At 48.0% G+C, this 22,938-nt stretch overlaps 1 protein-coding gene across 2 annotated transcripts in view; it reads left to right on the plus strand.

Moving 5' to 3' along the window:
* Positions 1–22,938, plus strand: part of KIAA0586 (KIAA0586 ortholog) — a 234,614-nt gene that overhangs the window by 84,490 nt on the left and 127,186 nt on the right. For both annotated transcript variants that reach the window (XM_069733299.1, XM_069733306.1), the window contains 5 exons: positions 15,344–15,421; positions 15,749–15,930; positions 16,271–16,389; positions 17,385–17,521; positions 17,748–17,889. In XM_069733299.1, the coding sequence (XP_069589400.1) occupies positions 15,344–15,421; positions 15,749–15,930; positions 16,271–16,389; positions 17,385–17,521; positions 17,748–17,889 (658 nt within the window). The remainder of the gene's footprint in view (positions 1–15,343; positions 15,422–15,748; positions 15,931–16,270; positions 16,390–17,384; positions 17,522–17,747; positions 17,890–22,938) is intronic.

The following is a 22,938-nucleotide window of genomic DNA, read 5'->3' on the forward strand; positions in this document are numbered from 1 at the left end:
CGGGCGTGGGGCGGCGCAGTCATGGGCCAAGCGACTCTTCTGCGGCCTCCGAACCGCTCTGCCTCCTGACCGCCGCTCCATAATGGGAACGCTGGGAAAGGGCTAGCCTGGGTGACGTCAGGTGGTGTGCACCGGGGGCCAAGATGGCGCCCATGGCGAAGAAAGCCGGCCGAGACGCGTGGATACTTGGCGCGTCCGACAGGGCGGCTGGAGGGGCATTGATTGGGCACCGGAGGAGACAGGAAGAGTAGTGGATCCCTCTTATAAGGAGAAATGACCACAGAAGAGGTTCTCGTGTCCAAAGCTCCCCATCATGGAGGATCACAGTGGACAGCAGCAGCCCAATCAGCAGGAGCATTCACCGGCTGTGCCTGGTCACCAGCTTGGGCGCAGCCGCTCCAGTGGCAGCTGTCCCGACCAGAGATCACGGGACTCCTCGGGGTCCAGGAGGGACGTGGTTCGTACCCCTGATCAGCCTCCGAATCCGGTACCCTTGGTTTGACCGCGGGTGGTGAGTGATCTACGATAATGTTACCTTTGTTTTTAATAGGGGCTGTTTTCTGTTTAATCACTAGGGGCCTAGGAAGGCTAGCGCCAAGACAAAGAATAAAGAGTGTGCCCTTTGTAAAACTCCGCTGGCAGTTCAGTGACAGAAGGATCTCTGCGCTGACTGCATACAGAAAACAATACAGGAAGAGACTCCCGGCTTCGCCACAAGCCTTAGGGCCATAATCAGGGCGGAGGTGAAAGGTTCTTTAAAATCAGCATTAAAGAAGGGAAGCAAGAGTGCTTGGGGGCTTGTCGAGGATTCAGAGGCCTCGCAATCCGGTGGAGAATATCATGTGGAATCCCTGTCCCCCTCCTCAAACTCCCACCACCCGTCCACTTCCTCCTTGGACAGTGATGTAGGCCGCCGACCCTGCTTTCTGGCCGAGGATACAGATAGACTAGTTAGGGCAATCAGGTCAACAATGGGCCTAAAGGAGGAAAGAGCACTTAAATCCTTAGAGAATGTTGTGTTTGGGGGTCTGGAGGAAAAAAGGAAGCGCACCTTTCCAGTGGAAGAAGCCGGAGACGTCTGGTAGCCTGCCCTCATCTTCCTAAAGGAGGTACCCCTTTGAGGAGAAGGACTCGGAGGGTTGGGATAAAATCCCTAAGATCGACGGGGCAGTGGCAAAATCCTCTAAAAGATCGTCTCTGCCCTTGGAGGACTCCGGCACGCTTAGAGACCCATTAGATAAGACAGCAGATGGTTTCCTGAGGCACACCTGGGAGGCATCCGCCGGGGGTATGAAGCCGGTAATAGTTTGGATGTGTGCTGCCCGCTCCCTCATAGTCTGGCTGCAACAGATGAACAACTGAAGACTAAGGTTCCAAGAGATGAAATCTTGGCCAATATGACTCTGTTGCAAGGAGCAGCGGCCTTTCTAGCAGACTCTGAGGTTGGCGGCTAGGGCGGCATGCCTATCCAACGTGGCTAGAAGGGCCTTGTGGCTAAAAGGGTCTCCGGGAGACCTGCCTTTGAAAAATAGACTCTGATCCATCCCATGTGACAGTTACTTTCTCTTTGGTCTAAAACTAGAGGACAAGGAAAGTGAAGAACTTCTGCTCATTAAACCCAAGGAGAATCCATTCGCAGTAGACACTCTTCAGATACCTTGGCAGTTCTGTATGGCCTACGTGTTTCCCCCGATAGCGATGATTCCAGCGGTCGTCAGATCAGAGAGCTTCAGACGAGAGTGATTCTCATTGCTCCATTTTGGCTGAGGAGACCATGGTTCTCCCTTTTAAGGTGGATGTCTGTTACCGATCCATGGATTCTACCAGAGCTCCCGGACATGCTTACCCAGGGACCAGTGTACCACTCTCAGTGAAGGGCTTTAATCTGGCAGCATGGAATTTAAGAGGGCATTACTGAGTCAGCAGGGGTTCTCACCAGGGCTAGTCTCCACCCTGTTGAAAAGTAGAAAGCCAATTACATCAAGGATCTATGGTAGAATATGGAAGAAATTCCATGAGTTTTTAGGACAGCCCTTGGGGGATGAAGCTTCCTGTGGGGGCTATTCTACAATTTCTACAGTCGGGATTGCAACTAGGGTTAGCAACTAATACTCTCAAGGTACAGGTGTCTGCCTTTGGTGCCTTGTATAATTGTAACCTAGCATCCAATAGATGGGTGTCCCGATTTATTAAATCCTGTAGTAGATCTATTAAATCCTGTAGTTATAATTCCGAAAATTCCTCCATGTGACCTGAACTTAGTTTTAGAGACGCTAACTAGGGAACCATTTGAGCCCTTACAGGAGTTATCTGTGAAATTCCTCACGCTTAAAACGGTGTTGCTAGTGGCCTTAACATCAGCCCGTAGGGTAAGTGACATACAAGCACTGTCTTTATCCCCCCCACACCCAAGTGTATGAGGACAGGGTTGTTCTAAGACCGGATCCGGCTTATCTCCCCAAGGTAGTTCTTAAATTTCATAGGAGCCAGGAAATCACCTTATCCTCCTTCTGTGATAACCCTAAAAATCCAGGAGAGGAAAAATTCCATACTTTAGACGTGAAAAGGTCCATGTTCGAATACATGTCTATGACTAGTCTGTGGAGGAAAGATCAGTTCCAATTCAAAGTCTTCCAGGGTAACAGAAAAGGTTACGGGGTATCTAAAGGTACCATTGCCAGATGAATCAGGGAGGCCATTAGTCTATCCTACTCTTTGAGTGGCGCTCCGGTTCTTGAAGGCGTCAAGACTCCCTTCATCAGAGCTGTGGCTACGTCCTAGGCAGAAAAGGCGGAGGTATGGATTGATCAGATCTGTAAGGCTGCTACCTGGTCCTCACCATCTACCTTCTTTAAGCACTACAGACTGAATCTATCCTCCTCTGCTGACTTGACCTTTGGTAGAAGGGTGCTGCAAGCGGTTTTACCTCCCTAAGGTGTTTTCATTTCACCGAAAATCTCTCAGGTGTGCTGTCATGGGTGAAGGGAAAACATCAACGTTACTTACCGGTAGCTGTTTTTTCTCTTTGCCACGACAGCACGCACTTGAGAGAGGGGATCTGCCCCTAGGAACAGGAAACCCTATGGAGAGATAAAAGTGGCGGTCCCCCTCGCTCCCACAGTTGGTTTCCTGTTCATAAGGGAACCCGTGGAGAAGAGGATACCTCGCCTGGACGCCGCTTGTGTGGTTTACCTTAGAGGACGGCAGGGGCTCCAGTGCTGGAAGCAGGGTCGGGGGTCCTGTCTTCAGCTCCCCCCTCTGCTGGTAGGCACCGTGAGGCCAGGATCGGGGAGTCGCCTGGCTCACGGAGGAGTTGGAGGACGCTTCAGCTGGCCTGCGGAGGGCATAACGCACTCAGAGGAGCGCGACACCGCTCTCAGCGGACATACGCGCGATTGTGTTGGCCCCGGTGTCTGTTACCCCAGAAGTGACACAAAAGCTTTCGGGGTGAGGGAGGGAGGATGGCGCCGGCAAGCAGGTAGGGCGCAAGTGCACACAAGATGGCCGCGAGCCGGAAGTGACAAAGACTTCCGGGTACAACAGGAAGAAAATGGCGGCCTCCAGTGTAAAAGGACGCCGGCGCTGATACCCCAAGCATGGCATCACCTCAGGATTCAGCGGTGCCTTAGTTAGAAGACACAGCCAACGTACTTGGCAGCCGTACAAGCAGCGGACGATCCAAGCAGAGCAGATCCTCCACAAGAAGCACTAAGGAGAAAAGATCCGGCCGATCCACTTCTCAGCCTGTGCCTTCATCTCCTCCTCTCCTGAGTGTATATCCCACCCTATTAAGCTCATGGTTGCCCCCTCTTTTTTTCTATGCACCCTAGGCAAAAATCAAAACACAAACAATGTGCTTTATGTACCCAGCCCCTTCCGGATAGTCATACAAAGAGAATGTGTTACACTTGCATTGAAACCACTTTACGTGAGGAATCCTCAGTAAGATCAGATGACATCAGACAAATGATCAGGGACGAATTGCGAGCCTTACGTAGTTCAGACAGTATTCCTGAAAGTAAAAGCAGGAAGTATAATTCACCAAAATCTGACTGTCTACTGATAACGAAGATAGAGATACGGATATTTCCCAGAAATATATTTCCTCGGAAGGTGAACAAGATACGTGCTTTCCAACAGAAAACATTAATAATCTTGTTAAATCTGTCTGTGACACCATGGGAATTAAGGACACCAAAGACCCCAAAACACCACAGGATATAATGTTCGCAGGATTGTCTGAAAGGAAAACGCCAACCTTTCCAGTAATAACAGCAATCAAAAATTTAGTTAAAAAAGAATGGGAGAACCAAGGGCAAAAAGGGTTGCCCTCATTTTCAAAGAGGCGTTATCCCTTTAACGACAAGGACATGTCTACTCGGCTTAAAGCCCTGAAAGTAGATGCGGCAGTAGCGTCCACATCCAAAAAATCCTTACTTCCAGTAGAGGATTCTGGTTCCCTACAAGACCCACTGGATCGCAAAGCCGACTCTCTAGGAATCATGTACATGGGCATTTAAACCGGCTATATCAGCTACATGTACGGCAACGTCCATGTTAGGCTGGCTTAATGACCTAGAAGAAGGTCTAAAAGGCGGCCTCTCCAGAGATAAGTTAATCTCTTCTTTACCCCTGATCAGAGGCGCTACAACATTTCTGGCGGATTCATCTGCGGACTCTTTTCGGTTAGCAGCCAAATCAATGGGCCTAACCAATGCGGCACGTCAAGCCCTTTGGCTAAAGGGTTGGAAAGGAGACGCCCAAACAAAATCAAAGCTATGTGGTCTTCCATGCCAGGGTTGGTACACCCTGTTTGGTACAAAACTAGATGAAATCCTGACCAAAGCGGGTGAGAGGAAAAAAGGGGTTCCCTAATAATTATTTTCCATTTTATAGGAGCGCATTCCGGAAGCCCGTTTTTAATAAGAGAAAGGATTTTAGAAACCAGGACCGCTGAGCCAATAAAGATACCAAACAAAAAGGTTCATTTTCGGAAAACGCCCATTTAAAATGGAAGACAAACCACGTTAGGACAGATCTACCAGTAGGTGGTAGATTGTCTTTTTTTCTCCACACAATGGCGTATAGTAACCTCCAACTCTTGGGCAATTAGCATCATAACTCCAGGCTTAGAAAAATCGGCATGGGGTCCCCCCCATTTTTGACATTACAGCCAGCCTTGTGCTCACTGTAATTAGCGACAGCAGGTTTCGGCTGATGGGAGCACTTGCCAAGTGTCTGGTCTGCGAAAAACGGATCGCACGTGTAAGTGGCCCCATTGACTATAATGCATCTGTGCTGTCCGTGGGCTGCACTTACAGCGCACAGATGACAAACACAGATGTCTAAACACTGCCGTGTATCAAGTGACATATAATAAATCTGCTGACTGTAACGTGTGCAATTCTGGAAAACTAATGGGTTAATACCCATGCAATTCATTCGGGCTCCCATAACAAGCCGCAATGATGAATTATTCATACATTAATTACTCATAGTACATGACAGTCGCCTGTCTGCGAGCACTCCCTGATTTAAGAGGTAATTTATTCATTCTTCATTTGGTTCTGGCAACTTTTCAATAATGTCGCCAAACCATACATGCGTCCATAATGGAAAACATCTGTGCGGATTGTGATGAAACATGCTGTTTCCATAACATTAGACCACACATTCAATTACAGAGCTAGGTTGTCGCTGATTAAACCCCTGGCAGGCGAGAGACACATGTACATTCCCTTCTTCCTAGTTGCCGCACCTCGTCCTAACATTCGCTTTACACGGACTCTGTTTTTGTGCCTTTTTTTAACGTTTTAATAGCCCAGGAGATCGGGAATAAACATGGTCTGACGTGTTCTCTGCAAAACCAGTAGTTAACTTGGAGTTTACAGATGTTTTTGTCTTCAGTGTCATATTTCCGCCTTTGTCTTAGGCCGGCCCACAGCAATCCGACTCGCTAACATTCATGTCTTGCTCAGCCAAAAAAAAAGTGATTTGAACAGAAGGGGGATAAGCAGCTGCCAGATTCTTCTGATTCCACTGATCTCCGGGGAAAACAAAGGCTCAAGCAAGGAGAAAGATCGAATAAATCCAGCCTTGTTGGAACTTTTTTTTTTTTTTTAACTTCCATCCGTGATTAGATTGATCTAGAAGATCTAGTCTGTGCCCACAATTATCTAATATCTATGGGCGTAAAAGCTACATACACATTAGGGAAAATGTTTTTCAGCAGGACAGGCTGACTAAAGTACTAGCTGAAGAGCCCGGCGTTGCCTGGGCATAGTAAATATCTGTGGTTAGTTATAGCACCTCACTTCTCTTATTTTCCCCCTCACTCCTCTCATTCCCCCCGAACATCTGTCATTTTCCGATCACTCCACTATTTTCCCTCACTCCTCTCACACCTTTTCATTTTCACCTCACACCCCTCATTTTCACCTCACACCTCTCATTTTCCCCTCAGTATATACATTTTTGTCATCTCCCTTATATATAGTATACACCTGTATGTCATCTCCTGTATATAGTATATACCTGTATGTCATCTCCCCTGTAAATAGTATACACCTGCTGTATGTCATCTCTGTTATGATCCGGTGACCTTGGAGCTGCATGAGAACTTTCACTGGAGAAAGTGGCCACTATACTGATCGCAACCCTGAACTTAACACTGCAAATAGAAGTAGCCGTGGAGTGTACCTAACACACCTAGACACCTCGTCACAGCCTGAGGACTAAATTCCCCTAAAGATGGAAATCGGAATACTATCTTGCCTCAGAGAAAATCCCCAAAGGATAGACAGCCCCCCACAAATATTGGCGGTGAGTCAGAGAGGAAAAAACATACACAGGCAGAAAAAACAGGATTTAGCACAGGAGGCCACTCTAGCTAGATAGGACAGGATAGGACAGAGTTCTGTGCGGTCAGTATTAAAACCCTTCAAAAAATCCACAGCAGGATATACAAAAACTTCCTACATCTAATTAAAGATGTAGGAGCGTATATCTACAACTCCAGTGAATCCTACAAACAGAGCAGGAATAAACTGAAACAAGCACACAGCAGTGTGCCACAGATACAAAAACAAAACACTTATCTTTGCTGAAATTGGCAGCTAAGCAGGTGAGGCCAGGCAGAGAACCAATATTTCCAAAGAAACATTGACAACTGGCAAGGGCTAATGAATCCAGCACACCTAAATATCCCAGTCAGAATTGTAATTATCCGATACACCTGGCCAGGACTGCGAGTCAGAGACAACTGCATTCCCACCAACAACCACTGGAGGGAACCCAAGAGCAGAATTCACAACACATCTCCTCCTGTATATTGTATATACCTATGTGTCATCTCCTCCTGTATATACTACATACCTCTATGTCATCTCCTCCTATATATAGTATATACCTGTATGTCATCTCCTGTATATAGTATATACCTGTATGTCATCTCCCCTGTATATAGTATATACCTGCTGTATGTCATCTCCTTCTCTATATACCTATATGTCATCTCCTCTTTTATACAGTATATACCTGTATGTCATCTCCCCTGTATATAGTATATACCTGCTGTATGTCATCTCCTCCTCTATATACCTATGTCATCTCCTCTTTTTACAATATATACCTGTATGTCATCTCCTCCTGTATATAGTATATACATGTGTCATCTCCTCCTGTATATAGTATATACCTGTGTGTCATCTGCTCCTGTATATAGTATATACCTGTGTCATCTCCTCCTGTATATAGTATATACCTGTATGTCATCTCCTGTATATAGTATATACCTATATGTCATCTCCCCTGTATATAGTATATACCTGCTGTATGTCATCTCCTCCTCTATATACCTATATGTCATCTCCTCTTTTATACAGTATATACCTGCTGTATGTCATCTCCTCCTCTATATACCTATGTCATCTCCTCTTTTTACAATATATACCTGTGTCATCTCCTCCTGTATATAGTATGTACCTGTGTCATCTCCTCCTGTATATAGTATATACCTGTGTGTCATCTGCTCCTGTATATAGTATATACCTGTCATCTCCTCCTGTATATAGTATGTACCTGTATGTCATCTCCTCCTGTATATAGTATGTACCTGTGTCATCTGCTCCTGTATATAGTATATATCTGTGTCATCTCCTCCTGTATATAATATATACGTGTGTCATCTCCCCTGTATATAGTATATACCTGTCTGTCATCTCCTGTATATAGTATATATCTGTGTCATCTCCCCTGTATATAGTTTATACCTGTGTGTCATCTCCCCTGTATATAGTATATACCTGTGTGTCATCTCCCCTGTATATAGTATATACGTGTGTCATCTCCCCTGTATATAGTATATATGTGTGTCATCTCCCCTGTATATATTATATATGTGTGTGTCATCTCCCCTGTATATAGTATATACCTGTGTGTCATCTCCTCCTGTATATAGTATATACCTGTGTCATCTCCTCCTGTATATAGTATATATCTGTATGTCATCTCCTCCTGTATTAGACCGCATTCACACATTATTTGCTCAGTATTTTTACCTCAGTATTTGTAAGCTAAATTGGCAGCCTGATAAATCCCCAGCCAACAGGAAGCCCTCCCCCTGGCAGTATATATTAGCTCACACATACACATAATAGACAGGTCATGTGACTGACAGCTGGCGTATTTCCTATATGGTACAGTTGTTGCTCTTGTAGTTTGTCTGCTTATTAATCCGATTTTTATTTTTGAAGGATAATACCAGACTTGTGTGTGTTTTAGGGCGAGTTTCATGTGTCAAGTTGTGTGTGTTGAGTTGCGTGTGGTGACATACATGTAGCGACTTTTGTGAGATGAGTTTTGTGTGGCGACATGCGTGTAGCAACTTTTTGTGTCGAGTTGCATGTGACAGGTTAGTGTAGCAAGTTGTGTGCAGCAAGTTTTGTGCATGGCGAGTTTTGCGCGTGGCAAGTTTTATGTGTGGTGCTTTTTGAGTACGTGCAAGTTTTGTGTGAGTCAACTTTTGCATGTGTTGCGACTTTTGTACATGTGGCAATTTTTCCGTGTGTGCAAGTTTTGCGTGTGGCGAGTTTTCCATGAGGTGAGTTTTGCACGTGTGGCGAGTTTTGCGTGAGCCTAGTTTTGCATGTGGCGAGTTTTGCGTGTGGCGAGTTTTGAGCGGCGACTTTTGTGTTTCGACTTTTATGTGGCGAGGTTGGTGTATGTGTGGTGAAATGTGTGCTGAGGGTGGTATATGTGTTCAAGCACGTGGTAGTGTGTGGCGCATTTTGTGTGTGTGTTTACATCCCCGTGTGTGGTGAGTATCCCATGTCGGGGCCCCACCTTAGCAATTGTACGGTATATACTCTTTGGCGCCGTTGCTCTTGTTCTTTAAGTCCCCCTTGTTCACATCTGGCAGCTGTCAATTTGCCTCCAACACTTTTCCTTTCACTTTTTCCCCATTATGTAGATAGGGGCAAAATTGTTTGGTGAATTGGAACGCGCGGGGTTAAAATTTCGCCTCACAACATAGCCTATGACGCTCTCGGGGTCCAGATGTGTGACTGTGCAAAATTTTGTGGCTGTAGCTGCGACGGTGCAGATGCCAATCCCTGACATATACACATACACACACACACACATACATACACACACACATTCAGCTTTATATATTAGATTGGGGCCTCCCGACTCTTTCCAACAGGTGGAAATGGAAGGGACAGGTTTAACTTTGACCGCAATATCCCTTTAAATTTTCACTTATCTATAACTGATAACTTATAGATTGGGGGGTTTGACTTCTGGGAACCCTACTATCAGCAGAATGGGACACTTTAATCCCCATGAAACTGAAGCCGCAGTGTGCTTACTCTAGCCCCACTCCATTCCCTATGGGAGTACCGAGCGCACTGCTCGATCCTTCCCATAGAGAATGAATAACATGGTGTCCCCCCAGCAGAGTCAGACCCTCATCGATCTATAAATCATCACCTCTCATGTGGTTAGAGGTGATAACTTTCACCTTGCAACCCCTTTAAGGAGGACCTTTAAGTGGACTTTAATTTAATCTTCCAATTTGTTTGGCTCCACTAATCCTGGAACAGTTTTTCTTTTTCTTCTCCGCCCTTCCAAACTGCATCCCTAGTGATAAACATTCAAATTTTCCCTTCAGCCAATTGGGCTTTTACTACAGATCTTTTGTATGGGTGTGGCCATGTTTTAATTGGCCAGCAGTGTCAGAGGAGAAAAAGGAAACGTCCACAGAGACGTTCTGTGCTGCTCGCCCAGTTGTTGCAGACTGGATAATTCCCTGGGTACTGGGATTTGTAGTTGGGATGAATGGGGATAGAAGCGACTACTGATTAGACAGTGAATGGTATATTACTACGACAAGCGTGATGAGCGGCCGTGGCAACTATCCTCCAGAGAAACTAAAGGATTCAATGAAGAAATGGTTAATAAATTCCTATAGAATTTACAATAACTGTAATTTTCTCTTTCGCCTCATTGGGGGGCACAGACCGTGGGTGTATGCTGCTGCCACTAGGAGGCTGACACTAAGTGATACAGAGAAAGTGATCTCCTCCCCTGCAGTATACACCCTCCTGCTGGCTCTCAGCTAACCAGTTCTTGCTTAGTGTCCGTAGGAGGCACACGGACGGGTCTGCTATTCAGGCCAAAAACTCTTATTATTTTACATTTTGGATTTTACTTTCTATAACGAAGGGGCGACAGATCCTTTCAAGGCTCCGATCTCCCCGGACCATCAACAGGTGAGCACGGAGAGTGTCACCTCTCCATATCCTCTCCTGCGACGTGCCACGCCTGAGCTGATTCTTTGGGGCGACGGGTCCCTTCAAGGGCACCGATCTCCCCTCACCCTGAATGGACGAGCACATGGAGTGTCGCCTTCACGTACCCTCTTTCCCAGCCAGGCCTAATGCTGGAAAATTGGCCCTGTCCACCCTGGGGCTGAACTCCGTGGATGTACAGAGGCCCCTCTGGCGTCCGAGCAGCCCCCACTGTCCCACCACTGTGAAAGCGGATGACACCTGGAGGCGAACGGTTCCTCTCCACCGCCCTAACAAAGGGATGGTGGATTGAGGTTTATCCCTCTATCCCTGCACCGTCCACGCTGCAATACCTGACCTGCAGCAGAACAGTAGAGTGCATGCTTTCCTCGGCGCTGAAACCCAGTCATCGCGGCGGCTCCATGCCGGGACGCGCACCAATGGTGAGTGGATCCAGTCAGCGGTGGGCCTCTCCAGTGGGATATTCACATGCTGACAGGCAGCCTCAGCTTCCCTGTGGCCCACTTCCCTGAGGTAACACTCCGGCCGGCTGCAAAAATTTAGCCCCCGGCTTTAGCCGATGTGTAGGCCGCATCCCGGAAGCCACGCCCGCACTATGGCGCGCTAAGGCGGCTCCGTCCACCTTTTCTGGCGCTTCTCAAAGCGCTTGGTCTTAAAGGCACATGACCAGTATTCCCTGGTCTTAAGGACACATGACCAGCATTCACTGGTCTTAAAGGCACATGATCAGCATTCACTGGTCTTAAAGGCACATGACCAGTATTCCCTGGTGTTAAGGGCACATGACCAGCATTCCGTGGTCTTAAAGGCACATGACCAGCATTCCCTGGTCTTAAAGGCACATGACCAGTATTACCTAGTCTTAAAGGCACATGACCAGTCCGAAGCTGGTCACTCTGAGCTCAGGAGCCCTCCGCCGCCGATCCTAGCTTATCCCAGAGTACCTAGTTCCCTGAGTGGGCTTTGTCACTGCCGCAACCCATAGATTCTCTGACCAAGAGATTGAATCCCTCCGTGAACCCTCTGTGGCTCAGAGTGCTCGCAGGACCAATATAGATGGTCCCTTTCCTTCATGTGAGCCGTCGGCTAGCAGGAGCCTCAAGTTTTCTAGAAACGTACAGGCGTCTAGAAACGTACACGCGCCTAGAAAACGAAAGCTTCATTTCCTAATTCCTCACCAATGATTTGCTGAGAACAAGCCTCTGAATATGGATCGGATATTGCCTTGGTTCTGGACTCCAGAACTTCAGAAAAGGATGGATTCGCCTATTGATATCATGAACCAATCTCTGTAGATTGACGAGGACTTCGGTTCTTCGCTAGATCACGCAGTGTCCCTCATAAGGAGACTATACTCCCAGCAGAGCATTTGCCATTCACCTGGACAGGGAGCATCCGGATAAGTGATCCACTGGACAGAAACCTCTGCCAGCGCAGTATCCTTTTTCAGCCAATATGCAAACACGTGGGGTGTCCCCTCCACGTATACCCACCTAAAACATGAGATGCCATGCCTGGTCTGATTCTTAGGGGTGACGGGTCCTTTTAAAGGGCACCGATCTCCCCACATCATCAATAGACGAGCACATGGAGTGCCGCCTCCATGTATCCTCTTCTATAGCCAGGCCTAACGCTGGACAACCAGCCCTGTCCACCCGGGGACATGAGAAGTACAACAATAAATATCCTATTCAGGTATAGTATAGCATTCATGCACCCTGCCAACCATAAGCTGTGTTGAATCCCAATGCGCTACCAAGTAATCCACCTGGTACCTGATCACACAAGTCCTATTAACCCCAGCCGCCATACAAATAGTATCCAAACAAGGAAAGATACAGTGGATAATACCACTAGATGTTTACAAGCGGCCGGCGCCCATTATCCATAAGGGTGGTCAGATTGCAAATGCAATAACATGTTACCAGGTGCTGTCCATGGGGGAACTAGAGTGATCGGTTATTCGGTGAGAAATTGGGAGTGTTCCCCATGCAGGAACAAAGGATGTTTCCTATAGACCCAACCAGCAGTGGATCAGTGACCGAAAGTAAGACCGACCCTGAACCTCAAACTTCTACCAAGTGACAAGGTCCCCCTTCTTCGGATGGAGTTCCTCCGCTCAGCCATTACTTCAATGGAAAAAGGTGGAGTTTCTGGCATCCATCGACATTCGGAATGCTTACCTTCACATTCCTATGTTTTCCCCTCTTCAAAAATTCCTTCGCTTTCCCTTTCGCGAACAGCATTTTCAAATCAAGACCTTGTCCTTCGGCCTTGCTACCGCACCCAGAGTGTTCGCAAGGGTCATAGCGGCTGTCATGTTCCTCTTGCACCCTAGAGGCGTGGTCATCCTGCCCTATCTCCTCGACTTTCTAGCTGCTCTTGAAGCCCTCCGCTGAGTCGTCTATATCTCTTGCGATACCCTCTCTCTCCTGGGCTGGCAACTAAACTTAGACAAGTTTTTCCTCATTTCCAGCCCAGCAGATATCCTTTTTGAGGATGATCCTGGAATCTTCCAGAAGGTTGGTGAATCTCCCTTGAGACAAGGCCGTGGCCCTTCAACAGGGAGGTTGCGCACTTGTTCACTCAACCCCTCATTCCATTTGATTTGGTAGGAGAGCTCTGAGGAAAATTGATGACGACAATGGAAGTGGTTTCCTTTGCTCTTTTCGTTTTCTGCAGGTCAAACAGTCTTTCAGAGGGTAGTCGCTGAGCTCCTTCCTCATCCATCTCCCTGTTCAATGGTTATTAGTGACTACCGATGCCAGTCCTCTTCTCCTGATCATTGTTCTGGAGATCTAGTTCTACAGCAGGTCCACAGCCTTCTGGCGGGTCACCCCATCCGATTCAATCGGACAATCCCACGTCTGTGCCATACGTCAATCATCTAGCAGGTACCCACGATTAGGCGTCATGGCCGAGGTACCTCACATTCTCTGTTGGGCCACGATCTATCATTCGGTGATCTCGGCTCTACACATCTCAGGAGTAGAACTCTGGGCGGCAGATGCCTTCAGGGTCCCGCCTCATGTGAGTGGGAACTTCACCCGGACATCAGATCTGTCTTCTCTGGAGCACTCCAGATGTAGGTCGGATGGCGTCCAGACTGAACGCCAATGTACTCTAGTTCATAGTTCGGCCTCCAGATCCAAAAGCGATCGTAGTGCATGCTCTGGTTCTTCCATGGTACCAGTTTCCATAACCCGTCTTCCAATACTTCCAATATCTTTTCGGAAGCAGGAAGGGCCCCAGTGATCCTGGGAGATCCACACTGACCATGTCAGGTTTTCTCGTTTGCGGAACTAGTATTTTTCCATCTTATTGCAACAAAACTGTAAATATGGACTTCCTCGCAGCGAGTCTTCACATGTGGTTCTTCCCTATCGCATACCATTAGATCTTTGGGACCTTTAATGGACCTTACAGTAGACTCCTTTTGATCCGGACAGACTTTACTATCAGGGAAGGTCGCCCTTTTTTCTCTGCGATCTCCTCATCCTGACGAGTTTTCGAAACTAGTCGCTCCGTTCTTTCAGACTTTTTTCCCTTATTACCATCAAGGCAAGGTTGTCCTCAGGCCATCCCCGTCCCTTGTTACCAAGGTGGTATTGTATTCCCACAGTTATGAGGGCATCTTTCTTCCCTCATCTCTTTCGGCACCAGTCCACAAAACGGAATTGGTTCCCCATATTCTGGATGAGGTGAGTGCTCTGAGTAGGTATGTCTCGAGGACGGCGTCCTTCCGAAGGTTGGACACTTTATTTGGACTACTTCACGGTAAAAGGACAGCTTCCTGACGGTTACAGGAAGGGTTTAGCCGTTTCATCGGCCATGTTAGCCTGGTGGATTCGATACACCATCCAGGAGTCCTTCCGTGTTAGATGTCCGCCTATCTCCCTGTCTATCGAGGTTTCTTGGGTTCTAGGCACCAGGCGTCGGCAAAGCACGCCTGCAAGCTTGCTGGTTTGTCCAGTCTGCATGCATTCTTGAAGTACTATAATTCCCAGACTTCCACAGATGTGAGTCTGGGCAGGCGGACTCTCTAGGCCGCGGTGGCGCACTTGTAAGTAGCGGTTACACAGGGCCTGATCTGATGTTGTCCCCACCCAGGGACTGCATGGGACGTCCCACGGTCTGTGTCCCCCAATGAGGCGAAGGAGGAATAGGGATTTTTGTGTATTTACCGTAAAATCCTTTTCTCCAAGCCTTTCATTGGGGGACACAGCTCCCACCCTATTATTAGCTTGTGCTTGTTTTATAATTTGACATGCTATACTCTCATATATAATGTGACATGCTATACGCTCATATATTGTTATTGAGCTCCTACTGCTTTTGCACCGAACTGGTTAGCTGAGAGCCAGCAGGAGGGTGTATACTGCAGAGGAGGAGCTAACTTTCTTTGAATCACTTACTGTCAGCCTCCTAGTGGCAGCAGCATGCACCCACGGTCTGTGTCCCCCAATGAATGGCTCGGAAAAAAGGATTTTATGGTGAGTACACAAAAATCCCTATATTATTATTTTTTTAAGATGCCAGAAAATGTTGAAACAGAAGAAGAAAACCTCGCCCTTCCGGGTAGCTCTGTACAAGAAGCGGACGTCACTCCGGTAAATGTTCACTTATGTGTTGTACTGATCCCTGAGCATGTAATGGCAGCACTCTGAATAATGTGCTTTACTGGAGCTATATTATAGCTTTTTGCAGTGTAGCTTTACATTAAAGACCATCAGGTCCTTCATCGTGCTCTTATTCCTATCAAGCTGAAGATGGGGTAGCTAGAGAACCCGTAGTGACCGTATAGATTAGCGTCCCTGTGTATGTCCCCTTAGGTGATAACACCCCGCACTCCAGAAATACCCCAATATCTACCGTACTCTCCTCACTTGCTGAGCACTAGGGATCATTGTATTAAAATGATGGATTTTTTTGTCTAGGATGATCAGGTTGAGAACGTCCCAGAGCCTTTATTGGAGCTTGATGGCTTCGGGGATACAAATCCACCACAGTATAGTGGAATTCCCTTTCCTCCTCCCGCTCCTGCTCTACAGACAGACTCTGATGTTCTGGATGGGATCACTCTAAGGAGAGAGACAATGGTCAACAGATTGGCCAGCAGGTAAGGGCTACATTACTTCAATTCTTTCACTTTTTTCTAGCATGTCTGAATGCGTTGGGAAACGTGGACAGGGAATTAACTCATTTCATCAAGGTTTTTCGCCACTTTTCTAAACTAGTTTCTACTTGGAGTTGTTTAAGAAGACTCATGAGACTGGCGCACTTGATGGACAGCTTCCTACTAATATAAAACCTCCTCTAGTGTTGTGCTTTCTCCCTTAATTAAACATTACCTGTCCCAAAGGTGCTTATGTATGGACTTGGTGCCAAAACGTCACATTTTCATCTCTTGTGATACTGGAAGCGTAGAAGTTACAGGAATTTTTTTTCATATCTTTCAGGTTGGAGCAGGAAATCTTTGACCGAGTCATCAGTGAAATGCAATCAAAGCGACAGGACATCATTCCTCATGTCGCCCCGTCCAGCAGCGACAGCAGTGAATCCATGTCTTCTGATATCGGTAAGTTGATTGTTGTGTCATTGATTCTTGTGGCTTTTGGACTGCACAGTTTTGACATTTTTATGTTGTGGAGCATATTAGTGTCAAAAAACCACCTCAGCCACTATAAGTGCCAAGATATATGTTTGTAGCATAAATTACATTACTGCCATATAGAATATACTTATACAATGGAGGTACTTGGCGAATAACTTTGCCATATTGTGTGCCCAATAATCACGGCAGAGTACCTTTCTTTGATGGGACCCTCATGATTTTTTATTTTTTTTTTATAATCAGACCTTTGTCTCCCAAGCCAAAAATGTAACGATGACCTTTCACCAGTCTGTGGCTGCCTTTTTTATTTAATAAAATAATGCGCACCCCCCAGACTGGTGATTATTTCTAAATGTAAGTTATTGTAAGACGTGACCCCGTTATCCTCTAAAAGGGCTTGACTTTTGCTAGGACATCAGTGTTGTGGGATCCTGGCATGCAGTATGGGATCCCATAACCCTAGTAGCTGTTTTCACAGTGAAAAAAAAGATCTTGCAATTTGGACTAATCCAGTGTGGCTGCGTACCTTTCTAAATGTTCGGTAACCACTTAGTAAAGGACACAGCAGTGGTGAATTCGTGTACAGAGTGAGATCTTTCACTGCGTGAAGGGTTGTGCGATCCGCTCTCCATGCTGGGATCCCACAACCCGGAAGTTCATGCTCTCGAGAGCCTAGGGGCTACCATATCTATTAGTTGGCCATCCAGTCCCATCAAAAATGGTGGACTCATCTGATCACACCTAATGTATATGGTCAGCATTAGGCTCAGTGTCACAGTACGTCTACACGGAGGGCTGTCCTTGAGACTACACCAGGCTATATTCTACTCTGAGACCCCTTAATTTCAGTGATCAGGTTTGTCGTCTTTATAAATGCTTGGCACAATTGCTCATCATTGATTACAGTACAATAATATCTAGATGCACAAACAATAATTAGTTATCCCCTTTTGCTTTAGATACCCCTGGCGTTCCTATAGAGTCCAGCCTGATCCGGCAATATGTCGAAGAGTTCATGGCAGAGAAAGTTGCCATGATACTGGCTGAAAGAAAGACTCAATATGCTCCTTCTCCACCAGAGCAGACCGTTGTCCAGGTATATAAAATGTGGCTGGAAAGGAATCGCTTTTTTTTTTGCCCTCATTTGTTTGCTCCTCACTGATGCCCCATGCATATTTCATGATCGGGGAGGTGGCGCTTGTGTGGGTTATCAGATTTATCAACTACGAGGGCAGAGTTTTTGGCATTTTTAGTGTGATGGGCAGGGAAGATGTGTTTGTTAATCTCCTGTTGGCAGTGATGTAATATTTTCCTCTCTGCAGCCTGTCGAGATTACTGCAGTTCCCACTCCTCAGTGCACGCCACCATCATCTCCTGTTCTTCCTCCAAGAGAGATGATAGTGAGAACACCTGAACTCTCTCCACAGACATCACTGGATGGACCTGAACTTCAGCAAGAACCAGGTTAGCTTTAAATTAGGTTCACACAAGCACTCATGTTATTGGACCAGTTACTAATGCATCCTGTGCTGGTCCATGTGCGAAATTGCTCATATAGTAGTCATTGTGCGGTCTGTCGTGTGACTTTTGCCTTAGGGAACTTACCATTAAATCTAATTTAAAGGACAGATGTATTGGACTTCCCAGAAACCGGTATACTTTAAAGAAGTTGTCTCAGGAGAGCACTAAGTAAACACAAAAAGATTAGTTCCTCCTCTTCAGTATACACCTGCCTTTGGCTCCAGCTGAACGAGTTCAAGCTTAATGTCAGTAGGAGGCACGTGTCCTTCAGAACACATCTATTTTTATTTTTTGTTTTAATTTTTTTCAAGGATTATAGGGGCGACGGATCCCTTAAGGGCTCTGCTCTCCCCAAACCTACAACAGGCCAGAACGTGGAGTGTCACCTCCACGTACCCCCTCCTGCATTGATAACTACGGTATGCCTGAGATCTCTTTTTTTTTAGGGGCGACCGATCTCTTCAAGGCACCGCTCTCCCCACACCAACAACAGATGGGAACATGGAGTGTCGTCTCTATGTAACCCCCTCTGCATCCAGGCTTATTACAGCCGGACCAATGACCCTGTCCCATCCTGGGGGAGTTAACCCCTAGGATGTCCAGAGGCATTTATGGAGTCCGTGCGGCCCCCACTGCATCGCCACTGATAAACAGCGACGCTGGAATTAGGCGGACAGTCCCTCTCCTCCTCTCTGACAAAGGGATGGTGGATGGATGGTTCCTGCACCATTCACAGCAGCTGACCAGTCAGAGTAGCCCGGGTCCTGCACGTCATTCATCGTCTCCTGCTGCGTTTCCATACCGGGATGCACACTGCAGGTAAGTGTGGGCCCAGGACATTCAGGCTCTGGAAAGGCTCAGCAACCCTGGCAGAGGGCTCCTGTAAGCGCGCTTTAGGCGCCATCCCCCACGCTCCCTGGCGCTGTCCATCCGGCGTCGGAAATTTAGGCCCCGGTTTCGGCCTATGCTCGGCTGCAACCCGGAAGCTCCGCCCACTTTACGATAGGCAGCAACGACTCCGCCCACGTCTTGGCGCTTCTCGCTCACGGCGAGATTCTCTCTGGCAATCCCGGTCGCCATCTTTTTTCTACCGGCCACCTCTCTACATGTGCTGCTGGCTTCTACTGCACACGGTGAGCTTCTCTCGCATCCCAACTTTCTCTCGCATCCCAGCTCCATCAGAAGAGAGTGGTCACTTTTTCACATGCGCAGCCTGGCCAGAGGAGCGCAGTACACCGGGAGGACTAATCTCACAGGGCCACAGGACTTGGTAAGTTCTCTGAGCTGCAACACTCATTAGCCCTTCTCTGCAGTAGTCTCTGGAGCTTACTAGCCACGATCCTATTGGAGCTTATCAGCAGAATTAGGAACATTTTGGGGTACACCATGTCACTCTCTAAGACATCCAAGAAGGCTAACAAAACACATACAGTGTTTTTCACCTCATATCCCACCTGCCAGACTTCATTGCCATGGGGATAGACTACGCCTTTCTGCAAAGCCTGTGATCCCAAATTTGTTCAGGAGCCCTCTGCCACTACCGAACCCAGTGTACCTAGTTCCCCCCGAGTGGGCTTCGTCACTGTCGCAGTCTATGGCTTCACTACCTAAAGCGATTGAGTCCCTCCACGGGTCAGGGCATTCGTCTGCCTGTCTTAGAGGGTTCCTCTACCTCTCGGGAATCGTCGGCCAGCAGGGCCCGTAATCAGTTAAAAACTCCACAGACATCTAGGAAACAGATCCATAGCACGTGTTCCGGGCCCTCTCGCACCTCTGCATCTGTGAGGTTTGTTTCCCGCTCCCCCTCACCCGGGGTTCGCAGTGACCAGGACTCTGAGTCCGATTCTGACATGCCCCTCGACCTTGACTCACCGGATTATCAGGCGATGGTGGATAGTCTCATTGTCAACCAGACTTTGAAGGTTGACGAGGACTCTATCTCTGCCCCGTATCACTCTGTGTCCTTCAAGAGGTCCAAACGCCTGCACAGGGTTTTCTCCAACCATCCCGAGTTTCAGGTCATAGTTCGGTGGCATAGGGAGCTAACAGACAAACGCTTCACAGGTCAGAAGCCTCTGGAGGCGAGATACCCTTTTTCTTTGGATCTGCGGAAGGAATCAGCCGAATCCCCTCCAGTTGATTTACCTGTATTTCGCCTAGCTACTAAGACCCTCTTATCCTTACCAGATGGATCCTCTATTAAAGACCCCATGGACCATCAGAAAATCTTGCCCGCTCAGTTTTTGAAGAATCTGGCTTGGCACTCTTTCCCTCCTTTGCCTCTGCGTGGGCAGCTAAAGCTATGGTCTCTTGGGCAGATACCCTGGCCAGATCCATTCAGGAAAGTAACCTTCCCCCAGAAGCAGTGGATCTGGCCAATCAGATCTCCCTGGCTGGGGAATACTTGGTATACGCTTCCCTGGACCCGGCTAACTGTGCTTCACTTGCAGCCTCTACCGCCATCACCATCAGGCGAGCACTGAGGCTCAGGGAATGGCGAGCGAACTCTGTGTCCAAAAAGTCCCTAACGTTTCTCCCTTACCAGAGTGGTTATTTGGAGAGAAGCTGGATCAGCTTATCTCTGATGCCACATGAGGAAAAAGTAAATTCCTTCCCCAGCAGAAGACTAGGCGACCCTTTCGCCATCAGCAACCGGTGCATTTCCAGTCCTTTCGTAGCAATCCCGGCTGTTCCAATATGACCACCTCTTCCAGATCGGGGCTTTCCCCTTATGGGGACAAGGATCCCCGGGTCTCGTATAAGACCAACCCTTCATGGAAGGGCCGACCCTAGCAATCTACATCTAAAGTATCCAGGTTCCATAGCCATTCTCGGCTCAATGACTCCCGGCATTATCCAGTCGACACCAGCAGAGTAGGCGGTCGTTTTCTCCTGTTTCATCTTACCTGGCCCTGTCGTTCACGACGAGTCAGGGACCTGGTGTCCTCCACATACAAGATAGGATTTTCTTCCCGCCCTCCGGCACGGTTCTTCCCTTCTCGTCCCCACAGAACAGAGGCGAGGGCACGGCCTTTCTACTGAGCCATCGATACGCTACGCCAAGTTGGGGTCATTATTCCTGTCCCAGAAAACGAGAACTTTGAAGGGTTCTACTCTAACTTATTCGTGGTTCCGAAGAAGGACGGAATGGTGCGGCTCATTCTGGATCTCAAACTCCTAAACAAGTTTGTCAGGGACCGGCGCTTCATAATGGAGTCCCTCCGTTCTGTCATCACTTCAATAGAGAAGGGGGAGTTCTTAGCATCCATCGACATCCGGGATGCTTACCATCACATTCCGATTTTTCCCCCTCACCAGAAGTTTCTACGCTTCGCCATGTCCAAGGAACATTTCCAGTTCACAGCCTTGCCCTTCAGCCTCGCCACCGCTCCCAGAGTATTCACAACGGTCATGGTGGCCATCATGTCCATTCTGCACTCTCAGGGCGTGGTAGTTCTGCCATACCTAGACGACCTTCTGATCAAAGGCCGTCTTTCCAATCCTGCGCTGAGTGCATCCGTATCACCTTGGATACACTTTCTCGCCTGGGCTGGCTAATGTAAACAAATCTTTCTCTAGTAGCCTTCCACGACAGCCACCAGGAGGTTGTCTCCATTCCCTAATGGGGGACAGGAAGCACAAGAGGTTAAAAACCCCTCCCGCCTCCCATTAACCAGTGTCTTTCCTGTCCCCCATGGGGCATGGAGAGGTTCCTGGTGCGCTGCTGCGGTGGCTCTAGCAGTGTACCTGAATACATTTTCTTGCCGGGCACTCATGGTCGGGCCCCCCGCGGCTTCCTCCTGCGCTGTGCCTCCCGTCTCCTCCGGATTCTGGGACCGCGTTCCCGGTCCTCCTGCGTCCTCTTGCGGGGACAAAGCTGGCCGGTGAGCCCACCCAGAGGCCTCCCTGAGCTCTCCGGCGTCTCCCCCTCCAGCGCACGCTGTTCGGCGACCCGGAAGTCAGGTGGCGCTCCACTTCCGGGTCGGCGCTCCTGTGCAGGAACGACACAAGTCCAGAGCAATGGATCACCGAACGGCGAGCGAGGTACGCTGCATCCTCGCACGCCTGCCTGGGACTGCGGAGGGGGAGGGGCGGCTGATTGCCACGCGCTGGTGCAGCTTATTTTCTATATAAGCTGCGAAGACGTCTCAGGTAAGCCTGCTGTAAGCATGGACTCGTCTTGCCCTGCAGCTGCAGAGCCCAGCGCTCCCCAAGCCCTAGTAAGTACGGCAAAGGGGGTCCCATTTAAAGGTACATTTTTTAATATACCTTTTCTTACACGGCTTCCTCTCTCATTGCAGGGAGTCAAGCCTGGCCCTAAAAACATTACCAAGCGTAAATGTGCTACCTGTAATGCGAAAATGCCACCAGATTGGGAGAAAAAGTTATGCCAACCTTGTACGGATAAAATCGTCAGAGCGGAACACCCTTCTTTGATGAAATCCGCTCCTTGGTTAGGCAGGAGGTTCAAACCTCTTTGGCCACACTCGCCCCACCTCCACCGCCACCACCATCCTCACCTGGTCCATCACTCCCCAAAAAGAGAAAAATCCAGGAGTACTCTGAGTCAGAGTCTGAGGGGTCCTATACGTCTTCCTCTGTCAAATGGGAAGATGCGTTACCCCATAAATCGGCGGAAATTAGGAAATACCTTCTTTCCTCGGAATATATTGAGGAATTGGTATCGGCTGTGAGGAACACCATGGGGCTAAAAGAGGAATCAGTGCCTCAGTCTATACAAGACGAGCTGTTCGGTATACATACTGAAAAACAGCCCGGGTTCCCCGTCCATAAAAGCATAATTGATATGATTAATAATGAATGGGAATTGCCCGAGAAACGGCTAACAACGCCTCCAGATTTTAAGCATCGATTTCCTCTTGATGAGGACTCAATAAAATGGAACATCCCAAAAATTGATGTCCAAGTGGCTAGAGTGGCTAAAAAGACGGCTCTGCCGTTCGAGGATTCTTCCCAATTAAAAGACCCCTT

The sequence above is a fragment of the Ranitomeya imitator genome, chromosome 1 (genome assembly GCF_032444005.1).
Source record: "Ranitomeya imitator isolate aRanImi1 chromosome 1, aRanImi1.pri, whole genome shotgun sequence".
Taxonomy (NCBI): domain Eukaryota; kingdom Metazoa; phylum Chordata; class Amphibia; order Anura; family Dendrobatidae; genus Ranitomeya; species Ranitomeya imitator.